This window comes from Panthera pardus, unplaced genomic scaffold (genome assembly GCF_024362965.1).
Source record: "Panthera pardus isolate Hobbes unplaced genomic scaffold, ASM2436296v1 HiC_scaffold_1, whole genome shotgun sequence".
NCBI lineage: Eukaryota > Metazoa > Chordata > Mammalia > Carnivora > Felidae > Panthera > Panthera pardus.
In genome coordinates, this window is record NW_026526654.1 from 61643860 (window position 1) to 61660747 (window position 16888).

The following is a 16888-nucleotide window of genomic DNA, read 5'->3' on the forward strand; positions in this document are numbered from 1 at the left end:
TCCTTCAGCCCTATGTAGATTCTTCCAGCTCAGTGATTACTGGAGCAATGGTCTACCCAGCAGTCATTTTAAACTGATTTACAAACAGAGGATGCCTGAGAACCTGTAGAAGTCTTAACATGTCCATGGATAGCACAATATTTGGCATTTTACATTCAGCCAAGAAAGGCCACGGCTTTAGAAGAGCTAAGTGTGTTACGCATCACCAAGCCCTAAACCAAGCCAATGTACTTGAAAAAGGGTGTGTGAGGCAACATCAATCAACGCAATATCAAGTGGCCACCTACAAAATGTCCACTTGTCTGTGTGCTCTAGACACCATCTCCTTTCACAGTAATCTAAATCAGGGGCCAGCTGGGAGACAAGAGTGTATCTACTAACAAATCCCAAAGGTTATTAGTCTTATCTTGGCATTTGGTCACCTATTTTTCATTCAAAGCTAATTTGGCACTGATTTTGGTGTCCAATGTATTTTCTTTTTTTTTTTTTAATGTTTATTTATTTTTGAGACAGAGAGAGACAGAGCGTGAGCAGGGGAGGGGCGGGGGCGGGGGGGGGGGGGGGAGACGCAGAATCTGAAGCAGGCTCCGAGCCATCAGCACAGAGCCCGATGCGGGGCTCAAACCCATGGACCGTGAGATCATGACCTGAGCTGAAGTTGGACGCTTAACCGACTGAGCCACCCAGGTGCCCTGTATCTTCATTTTTCAAGCAAAATTTAAAGACTACCATTTCTAGGGCTGCCTGGGTGGCTCAGTAGGTTAAGCACCCAACTCCTGACTTCAGCTCAGGTCATGATCTCACAGTTCGTGAGTTCGAGCATTGGGCTGTCAGTGTGGAGCCTGCTTAGGATTCTCTTTCTCCCTCTCTCTCTCTGCCCCTCCCCACCCTCTCACTCTTTCTCAAAATAAATAAACTTTAATAATAATAATAATAATAATAATAATAATAATTTAAAAAGACTACCATTTCTATGCTCCTTGTCCCTAATGAGAAACAGCTTTGGTGACAACTTTTTAATGAAAGTTCCTCATGACCAAACAATAGTACTTCATTCATCTGAGTTGAAAGACAAGGTTGTCAGAAAATCTGTAAGCTGTTTCCACACAAATCCCCAAGTGCTGTGAATAGTAGATCTGTCCAGCTCCAGCTTCCGCACAAAACTTGGCTCAGTGGATTTCATAAACCTAGTCTTCAGATGCCATAAATGCCCAGTGGGTTTTGTGTTGACTCTGAAAATACCATACACTGTATTTAATCTTTCCATGCGACATGCTCATTAGTTTAGTTTCCACATGCCTGAAATATCAGAAGCTCCTTGTGTATTCAGGGTACACTTTTGAGAAATCAAAACAGCTTATTGCTTTTTAAGTTTTGTGTAAATAATAAGTATTACTTCTCCTTTCAATATTTTTACTTTCCTACACAAAGTGAAGGCAAAAAAAAAAAAAAAAAAAAGGAAAGAAAGAAAGAAAAAAAATCTTAATACTGGTTTGCAAAAAGTCCAAAGTTTTTCTGTTTTAGTTTATCGAATTCTGATGTAACTAGGGAAGTAGTCTTTGAATTAGTACTGAATCTCAATGTCAGTGGAAATCTTGGTCCCAAGAGAATTGCTGGGGATTTAAAACAGAAAATAGTTCACATGATACATGTAGTGGCATAAATCTGAGAAGCCAGCTTATTAGGGAAGCATCTCTTTGAATTGCAGCATGAAAGGCTGATCTAGTTAACAGAGAGATCTTGACTTAAGAGAGAGAAGGTAGAGCAGGTGCCTATGGTGATTCTCAGATTATGCATTTGATTTTTTTGCAATTAAATCAAAATTTAGGAGCCTCTTGATTGCTCACGTTTGCTTTTGTTACAGCTGCTCCCGGGAGAAACGGTGTTTTCGCCATCTGTAAATTGGCAGTAACTCCCAGCTTTTCTTTACGCTGTGGCATATGGGCATATGTTATCAGCAGTTTTCTGTTTCACGTGCACTGGATATGCTCCTTTAAATCCCTACTTAAAACTCACTTTTCCTGTGCTTCCATGTGTTAAAGCTCACCAGATTGCTTCAGTCTGTCACCAGTGTGCACCTCTATTTCCTTCTCATTTAATTCTGTACCTACTACATGCCCAATCATATCCGTGCTCTCAACAACCTTCGGGGATAGGTTTTGATGTCTCGATTTTACAGATTTTACAGAACTGAGGTCCAGAGAGATAACAAGTAACTCATCTACAGTCACACAGCTTGTCAGTGGGAACAGTGGGATTTGACCCCAGGGCTACTGACTGCAGAGCCTGCCTATCCATTCCAAACGTCTATATTTTAAAGGATGTGCCACATCATTCCTGGAGCAGGAAACAGCACGTGCACATCTAAGAGCCTCAACGACGACATGTATATAAAGGTCACGCCGGTCATGGGTGAGACTCATAGATTCAGCACATCTTTAAGACCATCCAGTTAAAACTTCTACCCCAAGTAGCAACTCCCTCTACAACAGTCCAGGTAAATGTTTCCCAGCCTGTGCTTGAGTTGTTTTTAAATGAAAAATAAAGTGGTAAATCGCTGTGGATATAATCAAATATATATATAAATATTCATCCAGTGGTTGAGTTTCCGCAGCAACGTTCTGCTTGGGAACAATGTGCAAACAGCCGTGCTCAGGTCGGATCTGAGTAATTCCCACCAGCAGAGCCAGGCACCCAGGAGAGACCCGGCAGTGGGGCATGATCGGGAATTGCACTCCTCATTGCTGTTTATGTGCCTTCCTGGGACCAACACTGTCGAAAATGGTCCCAAAAAGGGCTAAGCAGCATTCTTTCAAAACTGCACAAACAACGTGAAAAACACCAATTCCAGAAGATGAGGAATCCCCCCACAATCCCACCAGCCGAACTAATCATCTGTTTTCATTCTTCTCGCTTCCTGCTAGTCTTTGCCCACATGTAAACATGATTTTTAGAGCTGTAATCAAGTATATGTGCAATTTGCTCGGCGTGCTTGACATTATATCATAGGCATTTTCTGTTGCTACACAGTCTGCATAATTATAATTTTGAGTGACTGTACGATAGTCCATCAAATTGACACAACGTAATTTACTTAACTACTCACTCTTGTTTCTAGGTTTTCTTTATTATAAACTACTCCACAATGATCATCTTGATTTTTATTGACTTTTCCCCCTTCTTTTGGATTATTTCCTTGGAGTCAAAAATTAGCATACTCTTTAAAAAATAAAGTCAATGTGAATGGATTCTGTTTTGAATTTTGTGACAATCAAAAATATGCCCATCCTTAGCTGCATTAACAGCAGGTGTGGCTTTCATGTGTTAGTATTTAGGTGTCTAACAACTTTGTGTCCTAGAAAGATATTCTGCACTCAATGAGCAATACTTTCTCAAAGAAAATAAAAAGAGAACTTTTTAAGAAGAGTAAAATAATTTTCAAGTCCTCCCACTAAAAAAAGTTTTTAAAAATTTTTATCTTTCCCTTTTTAAATCTGCCACATTCACCTCATATACTCCACGGATATGGGTTTTTAAGTAGGAGGTTGGGATCATTGGATTTGTTACTCAAGCAGATCTCTTTGTCCCCAACATGGGGGACCTAGACAGAGTGGAGGCATAGCAGGGGTCTGGTTGGAAGACCCCAGCAATAGTGCAGGCAGAATGGCGTGAGGAGATGATGTATGCATGGCAGGTGGAGCAGGGATAGCCAGAAAGGAGTGAATGCAGGTGACACTTCTTAGATGATCAAGTAGGAGTGTGGATTAGACAGGTGCACCTGTTTGCCAACTCGTGGGAGATTTTCAGAAGAATGATCCTGGCCCAGGCTCAGGTGTAGGAAAGATAGACACTTGTCAGCTCGGAGTCATTTGAGGCACTCCCAAATCTCTGAGCTCACCTGCCCAAAATACCTCCAGAGAGAATTGTTCATGGAAGCTGACATCTACCTCTCCATCAGCCTCCAGTTTCAAGGCAACCTGCTCCTGAATGAATGAAACACCATGACATTTTCCACAGTGTGGTACTGAGGATGCTGAGTGGTCATGGTAAGTCAGTTGATCTTGCCAAGCCTCAGTTTACTTAGTTGTCAAATGGGATAACAAAGACCATCCTACCTGTTTCACAAGTTGTTTCTGAGTATCACGTGAAATCATGTACATGAGTCTCTTTGTAAACTCTGATACACTACACAGATATCGGATGGAGGGGGTAAGTAGAAAGGGGAGGCAGGAAGGGATCGAATCACCAGCTGTTGCTGACTGGTAGAAAGCAAAGCCTTAAATGAATGGGACATGGGACGGGTACATTTTGATGAGTGTGCCTGAAGGGTTGTCTTAATCTGCTTGGGCTGCCATAACAAAACACCACAGACTAGGTGTTTAAATGAAACATTTATTTCTGAAATTTCTAAAGGCTGGGAAATCCAAGGTCAAGCTACCAGCAGATTCAGTTCCTGGTGAACTTTCTTCCTTGCAGACAGCTACCTCTTGCTCTGTCCTCATAAGGTGGACAGAGTGGGCTTTGATGTCTCTTTCTCTTCTTTTAAGGACACTAATCCCATCATGAGAGCTCCACCCTCATGACTTCTTCCAAACCTAATTAATTACCTCCCAGAGCCTCTACTTCCAAATGCCATCACAATGGGGGGTCAGGGATTCAACATATGAATGTGAGGGGGACAAAACATTCAGTGGAGGATAGAGCACTGACAGGAACACACCTAAACAGGGGGCTGACAGGGGGCTGAGAACAAGAGGATGCTGGAGGATGGTGAATGAGTGTGAGTCCTGCCTCTGTCACTTTCTAGAACTGTACAACACGGACAGGTTACTAACTTTGTCACACCTCAACTGCTTCATCTACAATGAAGACTCATTCATTCACCAAATATTTTATTGAGTAGCTACTATGTGTCAGGAACTGTTCTAGGTGCTAAGGATTGAAAGATGAACAAGACACGCCAAGTCTTGTGAAGTGTCCATCACTGTGGGATGTGTCCTGAGGAGTAAAATGGTCCTGTAGGGAGTGCCCTGAGGAGTGCATGGTATAACCTACATGGCATGGCAGGGTTTTTTTATTTTTTTTAACGTTTATTCATTTTTGAGAGACAGAGACAGAGCATGAGTGGGAGAGGGGCAGAGAGAGGGAGACACAGAATCCAAAGCAGGCTCCAGGCTCTGAGCTCTCAGCAGAGCCCGACGCGGGGCTCGAACTCATAGACCGTGAGATCAAGACCTGAGCTGAAGCTGGAAGCTTAACTGACCGAGCCACAAAGGCACTCCTAGCATCATTAGCTTCTATTGTCATGTTTCATCATTTTTCCTGGGGTTGGTCCTCTTAAGACGTTATATGAATTGAACAAATGAGTAGAAATCAGGGGCATTAACCCAGAGGTCCATTCATACATTCCTCTGTTTGTATTTGCTGTTGTGGATAGAACTGGTAGGGTCACCCCCCATACTGCTCATTTCACTGGGTAGCCAATATCTGTGCTGTTTAACCATCCATTCTCCGGACTCCCTTCAATGAGTCCAGAAGGGCATTGCTTATTTAGGAAATGACATGTTCCGAGTTATTAATACATTCCAAATATTAAAATTTCAGTCGAAGCACTGGGAAAATCATGGCAGGATCATAATTTAGGAAGGCCAGGTGGCTAATGAATGCTTGGTGCCCAGGAATATCTTGATTCCTCTGCCCCTCTCTCCCAATTAACAAAGGCGCTGATGATCTCAGGGCTGCTTCTGGCCAGCTGGGATAAATCAGCCCGCTGGCAGCTGCCCAAATGATGTATTTTAAGGGCACGGGCCATGTGGCTCTCTATTGCAAAGCAATTGGGGTCACTGTGTTTGCATATGGATTAACTTGCTGTGCAGGGATCCTACCCACTTACTGTGCCCGCTGTGAGTTGACACGCAATAGCTATTCAGCAATGATAAAGAGGAGGCAGACCTAATGACCCTTCAGAATGCCCCCATCTTCATTTCTCTCCATTCCTATTTTTATGACTTTCAGCAAAGAGAATGCAATTGGCTTTCCCTATCTATTTTCTCAGCCCCTATTCTTAGAAAGACTTTCCCACAATTGACAGAAAAAGGTGTCTGGATGAGTATGGATGAAAAAAACCATAAAGATCCATACAGATAGGACTTGAAAATTACCAGCCTGGCCCATTTTCCTTAGTGACTCCATGGCAAGATATGTTGAAGTTATAGTCATTTTGAATAAACTGCTAATTGGATGAGCCATTCTCCGGGGGGACCCCAGGGCAAATCCCAGTGGGCTCAAGTGGTAATTGCCCTGTTGTGAACAGTCTAGAAGTTCCTGAATATTTTGTCTCCATTCCCCTGAGCAATCAAGTGTGACACAGAGGAGATGACTAACTTAGACCTTATTTAGCCATTCAATAAACTTTTATCAAGGACTACTGTGTTCAACATACCATACTGAACATTGGAAAGGGCCCAAGTCTGTATAAGACAGTCCCTAGTAAGCCAGAAACTTGTTGTCTTATGAGAGGGATTAGGAATTCTTCACAAAATAACCAGAACACAAGGTCATACAGTTCATGTGCCAATCTTTCTATGATTCTTGGGATCTGTGATCATAGGTCCCAGATTTTCTGGGCTGGTTCTGATACTTCATGTTCTATGTCACTATCCCCCTAAATCTCCAATAGTCAGAACCCAAGCTACATATCTCAGACTACCTCTTCTATCTGGAAGTAAGGCAGAAATCCTCTGTTGAACCATGAGTTCAGATTTTTAGCTGAAAATGGCAGTCACTGAACATAGGAGTAGCTTATACCATAAGGTGACTGACCATTTATAATTCTGCAACAAGCAATTAATGAGGAGCGTGAGCCTTTTCAGCAAGGTTTTCTGAACCATGACTTAGCAAATGTTCTTGATATGGCCCTTGCACTGTTTTTCTTTTCATTTATTAATTAACTATGCATCTGTCGAATGAACAACAGTGAATAAGACACAGTCCTGACCTCTCAGAGGCTTACGTGACAGTCTAGCAGAGAAAACAGACCAAAAAAATAGGCAACGATACAACTGGGGAAATGGCCAGAGCCTCATGTATGCTTTAAAGGAGTTTAGACCTTGCTCTGATGGCATTGACAGCCACTGCGAGGGCCCTATGCAGAGGTGTGAAGGGTTAGGAGTTGCCCTTTGCAAAAGCTGATCTCCAGACGGTACAGAGGTACAGAGAGATGGATGAAGGCGGGGTTGGAGGGAGGCAGGCCGACAAGGAGGACCGTCTCATGTTCTCCCAGGGGTTACTGCCATATAAAGCTCCATTGGGAGGGGCCTCAGTTCATGACATTGGGAGGCTGAGATGGAGCCAACAATCCAAGAAATAGCCACCTGGAGGGATGCAGGAGGCTGTAGCTCCAATGATGTATACACAGTTCTGTACCATTACCCTCTGCGCACTTTCTGTACACTTTGACATTTGGCTGAGGAGAAGGAGGCAGCGTAGGGATGAGCAGTTAAAGATAACTTGGATGCTCAGTCGGTTAAGCGTCCGACTTCAGCTCAGGTCATGATCTCACGGTCCGTGAGTTCGAGCCCCATGTGGGGCTCTGGGCTGACAGCTTGGAGCCTGGAGCCTGCTTCAGATTCTGTCTCCCTCTCTCTCTGCCCCTCCCCTGCTCATGTTCTGTCTCTCTCTGTCTCAAAAATAAATAAAAACATTTAAAAAAATGTAAAGATAACTTGGATGGAGGGGAGCTGGGTGGCTCAGTTGGTTAAGCATCCAATTTCAGTTCAGGTCATGATCTCGCAGTTCGTGGGCTCGAGCCCCGTGTCGGGGTCTGTGCTGACAGCTCAAAGCCTGGAGCCTGCTTCAGATTCTGCGCGTGTGAGTCTTTCTCTCATAACTAAATAAACATTAAAAAAAACTTTAATAAAGTCAACTTGAAAATTAACCTATCTGTGTGGACTGACACAAATTTGTAAGGCTCAAAATTGGCTAAGCTAAAGGGAAAAAAGCCTGCTTTGATAATCCGAAAAGGCAGATAATAACTTAATCCCTGGTATTTAGCATTGGAAGAGGACATTTTTTTCTGCAGTTCATCTACCATCAATGCGATGTTTTTATTATGCCAACAAGAAGACATTTGCTATGTTAACTCCAAACTGGCTGGATAGCAGAAAGTGAGAAAGGAGAAGTAAACAGGACCCATGGGCCAATCAGTTCATGAGCACAGGGATGTAGGGACTCTGGAATAATGCACAAAAAATTAATTGCTTATGATAGCTTTACATCAATGTCCTCTTAGTCTCCCTAAGTTGTGGACATCAGTGTCACCATCAGAAAATTCTACAGAGACTCCCCACTGCCCGTGTGAAGTAATTCTGTGTTAGTGGCTCTGTGGGACCCCCTCTTTTATCTTTAACTGGTTGTCCCTAAGTCTCCCACCTTCTCCTCCTAAATGCCAGTGTAAAGAAAGAAGTAGTGGCAGAAAGCTGTGTGTCAAAGCAGCACGGGGGGGGGGGGGGGGGGGGAGGGGTGCCTGGGTGGCTCAGTCAATTGAGCATCTGACTCTTGGTTTCAGTTCAGGTCGTGATACTGTGGTTTGTGAGATCAGGCCCCACATCAGGCTCTGCAGTGACAGCTTGGAGCCTGCTTGGGATTCTCTCTCCCTCTCTCTCTGCTCCTCCCCAACTCGTGCAGCACATGCACACTCTCCCTCTCTCTCTCTCTAAATAAACATTAAAAAAAATAAAAGCAGCTGTGGTAACAGTGCTAATATTGGAGCTCTCTGCGGCTCTACATCCCTCTCCTGGAACAGGGAGTCTCTGTACATCTCCATTCCCTGCAGACAAGAGCTCTTTCTAGATCTCCATTGTCCATTCCAGGAATCTGTCTCACCACGCTCTTGGAGCACAGTGTTTTTTTCTGAAGTTCACACATCCATCCATACCCCCTTTTTCACTCCCTCACCTCTGGCTAGGGAGCTGCATGCAGAACATTCTCCCACTTGCCCTAACCACCTCTGCAACTCCCTCTCCATTTTTCCTTGTCACATCCCTACTGGGCATACTTACAAATTCAAAACCAACACTGATTCTGATGCCCTGACCTCAATATCTTCAAATCCTGGAAGTCATCACCCCCAACCCCGCTTTGTCATTAGGCCCACACTTTAGACCATGTTCCCACCGGTCCATCTCCAGGATCTCTGGTCCTGAGAACCGGTCCACCTCTAGGATCTCAAAGTCTCAGTTCTCCCTCTCTGATTTTCTCCAGAGTTCCCCCTTCTCCTGCCCCTCAAGCCTCTGCCATCACGTCAGGTCTCCCCTTTTCTCCCAGTCCATCAGCCCCTCCCCACTTCCCAGACCTCCCTTCCCAGCCCCTGACCTTTGGCCCTTCCGAAGGCCATCTTCCACACCCAGTGTGATTTTTTTTTTCAGCTCTACTGAGGTATAGTTGACACATAAAACTGTAGGCTATTTAAAGTGTACCTTGTGGTGATTTGATACGTGTATACATTGTGAAAGGATCCCCCTACCCCATCCAGTTAATTAACATGCTGTGATGGATAATTTTAGGTATCAGCTTGACTGAGCTTAGGGATGCTGAAGTGGCTAGTAAACATTTCTGCGTGTGTCTATCAGGGTATTTATGTAAGAGATTAGTATTTGAATGGGTAGACTGAGTAAAGATCAACCCTCTCCAATATGGGTGGGTGTCATCCAATCTGTGGAGGCCCAAATAGAACACGTGGATGGAAACTGAGCCAAGACACCCATCTTCTCCTGCCCTTGGACATCTGCACTCAGGGTTCTCCAGCCTTCAGGACTCCAAACAGGACTTAGACCTGCTTCTCTGGGCCTCCAGGTTGTAGATAGAGAAGTTGGCACCCCTTCTCGGCCTCCATAATTATGGGAACCAATACCTCATGATGATCTCTTTCTATATACCTATACATATCTTATTGACTCTGTTTCTCTGGAGAACGCTGGCGAATACACCCAATTACCCCAGCACCATCCAGTGCCCTCAGTTCCGCTCTGAGTTTGTTCGGTGCTGATGGAGAGTCTTGGCACCTTCATGCTCCCCAGCCCCAAATGATCATTGCTTTTGTACTCCATGTTGTATTTCTCATACACATGCTATCAATGTCTCCCATACTTCACAAGCCCTGCTCAGTCCCCCACCTTTCCATCTCAGCAGATGGCTCTCTCAGCCTCTTTACTGACACTAAGTGCATCTCTCCTTGAATTTTCAAAGCTCTTAAGCTTACTGGGCCCCAGACTCAGCCAGTGCTCCCTACATCTAACCAGTTGTTTGTGCTCAAAATATGGGGGTCATCCTGACATCTCCTTCTCCCACGCACCTCACACTCATCAATCTCCAGAGCTTGTCCATTCTAATATGAAACAAATCTCAAGTCCCTTCCTTCCTTCTTTCTCAGCTCCATCATATATGACTTTTTTAGTCCTGACCACCATCATCTCACTTGGATATCCAAATGATGTTTTTTAAAATGCAAACCCCATCATGCCCATTCCACTGTTTCAACCCCTAATGACCTCCCTGTACTAAGAGGAAAACGCCCTTAGAAGACCTCATTTGCTCCTGGATCCTCATCTTCTGCCATTCTTTCCTTCACTCTCTACGATCCACGCTTTTCTTCTTTCAAATGGCAAACTCTTCACCACCTCATGGTAACATGCTGTCTTCCCACACTCCTACACCCATCTCCACCTAGAACATTCCTGTTTGTCTTTCAGTTCTCAGCTTAAATGTCACCTCCTCAGGTGCTGCCCCCCTTCTTCATTCAATGTAAAATAGATGTTTTAGTATCTTAGGAGACCCTGTACTTTTCTCTCATATTGTTTATCACAAATGCAGTGACACCATTATTTTGTAATTACCTGCTTAATGACTATCTTTTCCACTCCACTATAAGCAACTCAAGAGCAGGGACCCTAGCTCATTTGCCCATTGCTGTGTCCCCAAAGCTGGCACAGGGCAGAGTTGGGTCCTAATCTCCAAGGAATGAGCCTCTGAATCTGGTGAAGCAGGAGCGGGGGAGAGGGGAACAAGTCTGTGAAGTGAGGACCCCTTTGATCCCCTTCTCCACAAGCCTCCCACCCGGCTACTCCTCCTACTGTCGTCTCATCACTGCCCACCATCCTCACGGAAATATATTACTTTAAAATTGTTGAAAATATGCCACTTTAAGAGAATGTGCTCAGAGGATGCCATGGTCTCCCCGTGCACCCCTCACTCCCATCCCTCAAGCCTCAATCAGCCACTTCCTGTGTTCTGCCTGGCACATGGTGCGTCATTTGTTGTATGAATGAGATAGAAAGCTGCATTTCTCCCTCTCCTCACCCTTCCCTCTGGGTGCCTCTCCTCAGAGTCCACATGTCCCCAAACCGTCCAGATTAGTCCCATTAGTCTCTCTCTCCTTCTCAAGGTTTATCTTGCTGCTTGCCCCATCTTTCTGTCCTCTCTGCCCCGTCCCTGTGGCCTTCAAAGGTCTTCCCAGCTGGGGAGCAGGGGGAGCAGGGAGAACTTCCTTGATCCTCCAGCTCCCTTGATCCAGCCTCCTTATTTCATTTTCCCCTCAATGCCAAAGTTCTTGAAAGAACAGTCTCCAGGCGTTGCATGCCCTTCCTCCCCACCCCACTCCCGACTCACTGTTATTTATTATTTTATTCACTCATGTTTTGGAGAGTTAATACGTGTTCACAATACAGAATTCAAAACATTCCAGAAGGCACACAACCAAGTATCTTCCTTCCATGGTGTCCCCAAGCCACATGGCTCTCCTCAGAGGCAACCCCCACTGTCAGTACCTTGTCTATCTTTCTGGAGAGCATATGCATACATATATTCTTGTTTGCATTTTTTATACAAATGGAGGCATTTATGCATATTTTCCATCCTTTGCTTTTTTTTCACGTAAAATATGTTAGGGGGTGTTCTACATCAGGAAATCCAAAGCTGCTCCCTTCTTTTAAATAGCTGCCAAGAGCCCTCTGTGAGGATGTACCACAAATTCTCTGCTGTGGACACCCAAGATGTTTCTAGTCCTTTGTTCTAATGAGCATGCTGCAATGAGTATCCTTGCATATCTAGGATTTTTCCACCCTTGCAAGTGCATGTGTGGGATAGATCCACAGAAATGAAATTGGATTTTGCATTTGGGAGTTAAATTGCTTTCCATAAGGGCTGTACCAGTTCACCCACCCACAGCACTGTATGGGAGGCCCTCTCTCTCCCCAGCCCAGCAGCTGCCAAATCCTACAGATTCTTCGTGGGCGTCTCTTCCATTCTTGCCACCTTCCCAGCCCTGCTGAGCCATGCTGACAAGCACTTCCTCCTGCTGCAGCTGGGCCCATCCAGACTCCCTTGGCTCGGGAAACCTCAGTTCCTCCCTTGCACCCTCGCATGCGTTGCTCCCAGCAGAGGACTATGCACAAAGCTAGAACTCCATATGAATTAATGAAGCCTGGCTCCAAATGAGGCACTGTCATCCTAGTACTGGCAGATGGCATTTCCAAAGTGAAAAAATACTCTCCCCGTTCTGCTTCTTTAAAAAATACATGTTTTAGTTATTCCTTTGGACATAATGTTTTTTTTTGGGGGGGGGGGGTATCCACGTTGCCATTGTTGATTTGTTTGTTCTTTAACTTAGTCAACCAAATAGAAGGCACTCTTACTCTGATCTCCCCAGCTCCTTCCCCCGAGTCCCCTCTGCTTGGCTTTCACCTTTGCTACCGCTGTACCCTCCTGCTAGACCTTCTCCTAGACCTCCTAGAGACAGGGGTGGCAAGGGCCATCTCCAAGGCCCTGCTCCATGCTCTAGTCCCAGGGGCCCTCCAGCGATGCCAAACTCTGCTCTCCATTCTGTCCTGTTCCACCAGCTCCCAGGGCACACACAAAGGCAGGAAATGGGCCTCCAGCTGGGTATCACAGTAGAGTCCTCTGACATTTTAGGAGATGCTTGGATGTTAAAAAGAGTCCTCGCATTTTCCCATTTCTTGAGATCGCAGGACTCAGCATTCCCGGTCTACCCATCCCTCCCCATCTCCACCCCACCGTGCCACACTCAGGGTGTTTGGGGCGGGGGCGCAGTAGACCGGAGAGAGCGGGAAGGGGGGACATCCGGAATGCAGGACTAGTTCACACTGCTGTTGGGGCGGGAGAGGGAAGGGAGGAGAGAGGGCGAGGCGCTGGAAGGGGTGGGAACCGCGGGGCTGGCCCGGGCGGGACGGGGCACGCTGTGTGCACGCGCGTGTGCGCGGCGTTGAAATGCCCGGCGCTTTGGGGCAGCGGGACAGAGCCCAGGGCGCGCGCGGAGCCTCCCAGCGTCTCGCACCTCCGGCCACAGCCATGACAGAAAACTCCGACAAAGTTCCCATCGCCCTAGTGGGGCCTGACGACGTCGAGTTTTGTAGTCCCCCGGTGAGTACAGCTCCGAATCCCCGGTCCCGCTGCCGGGTCAGTGGACACGCAGGGCCGGGCCTTTGCGCGGGTGCCTGGATCGACTGCCCGGAGTCAGGGATTTGTGCCACCGAATGTGGGAGGTGGGTCCCCAAATATGCGCGTGTGCAGGGGGCCCGGGATCCGCAGACCAGTGGGAAGGGGAGCGTGGGCCGGGACCCAGGAGCAGGCGTACCGTGGCCGGCGGAGGGTGCAGAGCCGCGGGGCGATGGCCCTGCTCCGCCAAAAGTTTGCTTATCGTACATCCACGCTGAGTTCAAGGGAACTTCGGGAGGGAGCGCCGCGAAAGGGGGCGCGCCGTCCCCCACCCCAGCCCCGAGTCCCAGGCGGCGCGGCTCAGACGTGACCTGTGCTCCCCCCACCCCGGCCCCGGTCCTCAGGCGTACGCCACGGTGACCGTGAAGCCCTCCAGCCCCGCGCGGCTGCTCAAGCTCGGAGCTGTGGTTCTCATTTCGGGGGCGGTGCTGCTGCTCTTCGGGACCATCGGGGCCTTCTACTTCTGGAAGGGGAGCGACAATCACGTAAGTCCAGAGGGCGTCGCTCAGGAGTGCGGACCCGAGAGCAAGGGCGAGTGCGGGTGCGCGGGGCGGGGAGGCGCGCGGGGCCGGGAGGCGCGCGGGGCGGCGGGGTCCTCACTGTCACCCGCACGTTCACCTCTAGGTGGAGCCAGAGCGCAGGGCCGGAGCAGGCGGCTCGCCCCAGCTCGAGCTTTCCTCTGGGTCCCCTCGGGGCACCTTCTCCCTTCTTCCCTCCCACACGGCCGCGCTGCTCTCTGCTCTTGGCTACTTTGTAGAAAAGCAAGTCAGGGTTTTAACAGAGAATATTAAAAGGTAGAGTAGCGGGGAAATCCATGCACAGGTAGGGGAAAGCCGTTTTCTGCCGGTCTCAGCGGATCGCTTGCAGTCGTGTGACTGTGTGACTGTGGGTGAGGCACCGCACCCCTCTGGCCTCATCCCTTGGGTTAGAAATGGAATTCAATGATCTGTAGGACCTCTCCCAGCTGAGAAGGGCTGTGACTTTAAGAACCTAGGACAAAGATAGTGGAGTAACATTCAGACCCAGTATTGGGGATGAATTTGAATTTTCAGGAGTTTTTGTCTGTTTACTGCATATGACCTATCCATGAATGCTCCCTTCTCTCTTGCCCTAAGGAAAAGAAATTCCTTAAAGGTGGCAAATCTCTTTAAAAATCAAGTCTGGCCTAGTCACGTGTGATTTAGCGGTAAATGTTTCACTAACTGCTGTCCCACTTTCTTTGTATGTAACTATTTTATAGCTCCACCATCTCTCAAGGAGTATAAAAACTGCTTCTAGCTTGACTGGGCAGAGTTCCAGGGTGTTCTCTAAATACTCTGAATTTTGTTCACCTATGTAAAGGGGGACATTTTATCTTGATGACCATTGCCAGGCCTGGTATAAGCTTATTTCGACTAATGGAAAAGAATTCCATCTCCAGGGTGCACACAAAGGGCTGTTTCTTAATCACTTCCCTCAGAGGAGCTGTGGCTGCTGTTTGCGGGGGAACAACCCCCCCAACCATGAAACTCAAAGCATGAACGAATTCCAGTACTTAGAGAAAATGGTGCTGAAAGCAATTCAACCATTTTACACATCACATCTTCCGCAGTTACTGCATAATTTGTATTTTTAACTCAAATGCCTACTGTAGATAATCATGCCATTTAGCGCTGAGTCTGTTTTAGAGACTATATCAAATTTACAAGCATCGATTTGTAAGATCAGAATTGCACAGTATTTTTGTGTGTATTTGAAAAGTGCTGTAATGTATTTGTATTTTAAATAGAAAAGTTAGGCCAAATGCTCATGTTTGAAAGCAGCAAATCTGAACAGGAGAACAATTTCAAGATCTACATCTCCATTAATAGCAGGGTTTCTGATTGTCACCCTTTGGGAAATTGTATGGTATTCGAATGTAAAAGCTGTCTTTTCGATGACAGAACCTCAGTGGTACAGGTTATTTGGAGATAAAAATAGCTTTGCTTTTTGGAGGGTAAATATTTTAGGCATGATGTATATTAAAATGAATACCATTTGGCATTTAATTATTCAAGGCAAACACAACTAACTGACAAGCTTCTAAAAAGAGAGATGGAATGATCATACTGACTAAGTAGGGCTCCCTCTTTTCATCTTCTACTTTACCCCAAGAGTCTGGTCCAAGAGAGCAAGCAGTATTAAATTCTAAGAATACAGACGAATAGTGAATCACATTTTCTGGCCAAAAATGAAGTTATTGCTATTTCCTCTACAGGCAGAAGAATGAATAAAATCATGGTAGACATTTTTTACTCCCAAAATTTTTGGCGCTGATCTATCTCACCCAAGTCTGAAAAACAAATCACAAAACACAAAATAGAGTATGTGTGGCACCATCTATGCATAGTACATGCACAGGGCCACTTTCCCTAGAAGTGTAAATAGCCCAGACATAATGTAATCCAGAAAGGTAAGTCTCTGTCAAACAAAAAGATATCCCCCACCAAATGGACTGCCCACTCTTTGGGGATTATCCATGCCTCTGTTCTTCTATATTAGCTTATAGAGGAGAACCAGCTGTAATTCACCTCCTATCCCTTTCATATGGGTAAATCCCCTTAGGACAGGTTTACTGGAAGTCAGCTGCAGGACTGTGGAAACATCAGAGTGCTAATAACTGGGAACAAGGGACGGAGCTCAAATTTCAAAGCCAGGTCTCACCCACGTTATCGAAACGGAACAGGCATTGAAATCTGGGATAGCCTCGCCAATATGAGATAGCTGACCATCCTACCTTGTGGGATGAGGGGATGAGATCATTGCTTGGGGCCTTTGTTCTCAGACTGATTTTTCTAGATATTGTCCCAAATGTTATGTAATTCATCTTATAGAACCCAGACGTCATTAGAAACTCATTAGCAAATATTCTTGGCTGTAAAAAGCACCATATTGAGCAGAATTTTGGCAAACAATAAACTTCATTGTACTTAGAAAATGCCCCACAGCTCCACCGGCTCAGAGCAGACAAGGTGATTCCTGCTCCACCAGCCCAGTCTCCTTCGGAGCGTAGGGCCCAGTACTTTGGAAATAACTGTGGACTATTTACCCTCCCGCCATTCCCTTCAGGAGGGCACAGACCTCTCACTGCTGCCCCATGGAGACAGTGTGCTCCTCATAAAGAATGGGCTAAAGCTACATTACAAATGATGCAATACCCGGGACACCTGGGTGGCTCAGTTGGTTAAGCGTCCCAACTCTTGATTTCGGCTCAGGTCATGATCTCACCGTTGTGAGATTGAGCCCTGCATGGGGCTCAGTGTGGAGTGCAGAGCCTGCTTGGGATATTCTCTCTCTCTCTCTCTCTCTCTCTCTCTCTCTCTGTCTCCCTCCCTCTGCCCCTCCCCCTCACTCTCTCTCT

The 16888-nt window shown here is 46.3% G+C and overlaps 1 protein-coding gene across 2 annotated transcripts in view; it reads left to right on the forward strand.

Annotated features, from left to right (window-relative positions):
• Positions 1–13225: 13225 nt before the first annotated feature.
• The window catches only part of CNMD (chondromodulin), a 33519-nt gene continuing 29856 nt past the window's right edge, over positions 13226–16888 (forward strand). The window contains exons 1-2 of one of the 2 annotated variants that reach the window (XM_019447389.2): positions 13226–13434; positions 13854–13994. In XM_019447389.2, the coding sequence (XP_019302934.1) occupies positions 13282–13434; positions 13854–13994 (294 nt within the window). In that variant the 5' untranslated portion in view covers positions 13226–13281. The remainder of the gene's footprint in view (positions 13435–13853; positions 13995–16888) is intronic. The other variant, XM_019447388.2, reaches the window with a different exon arrangement.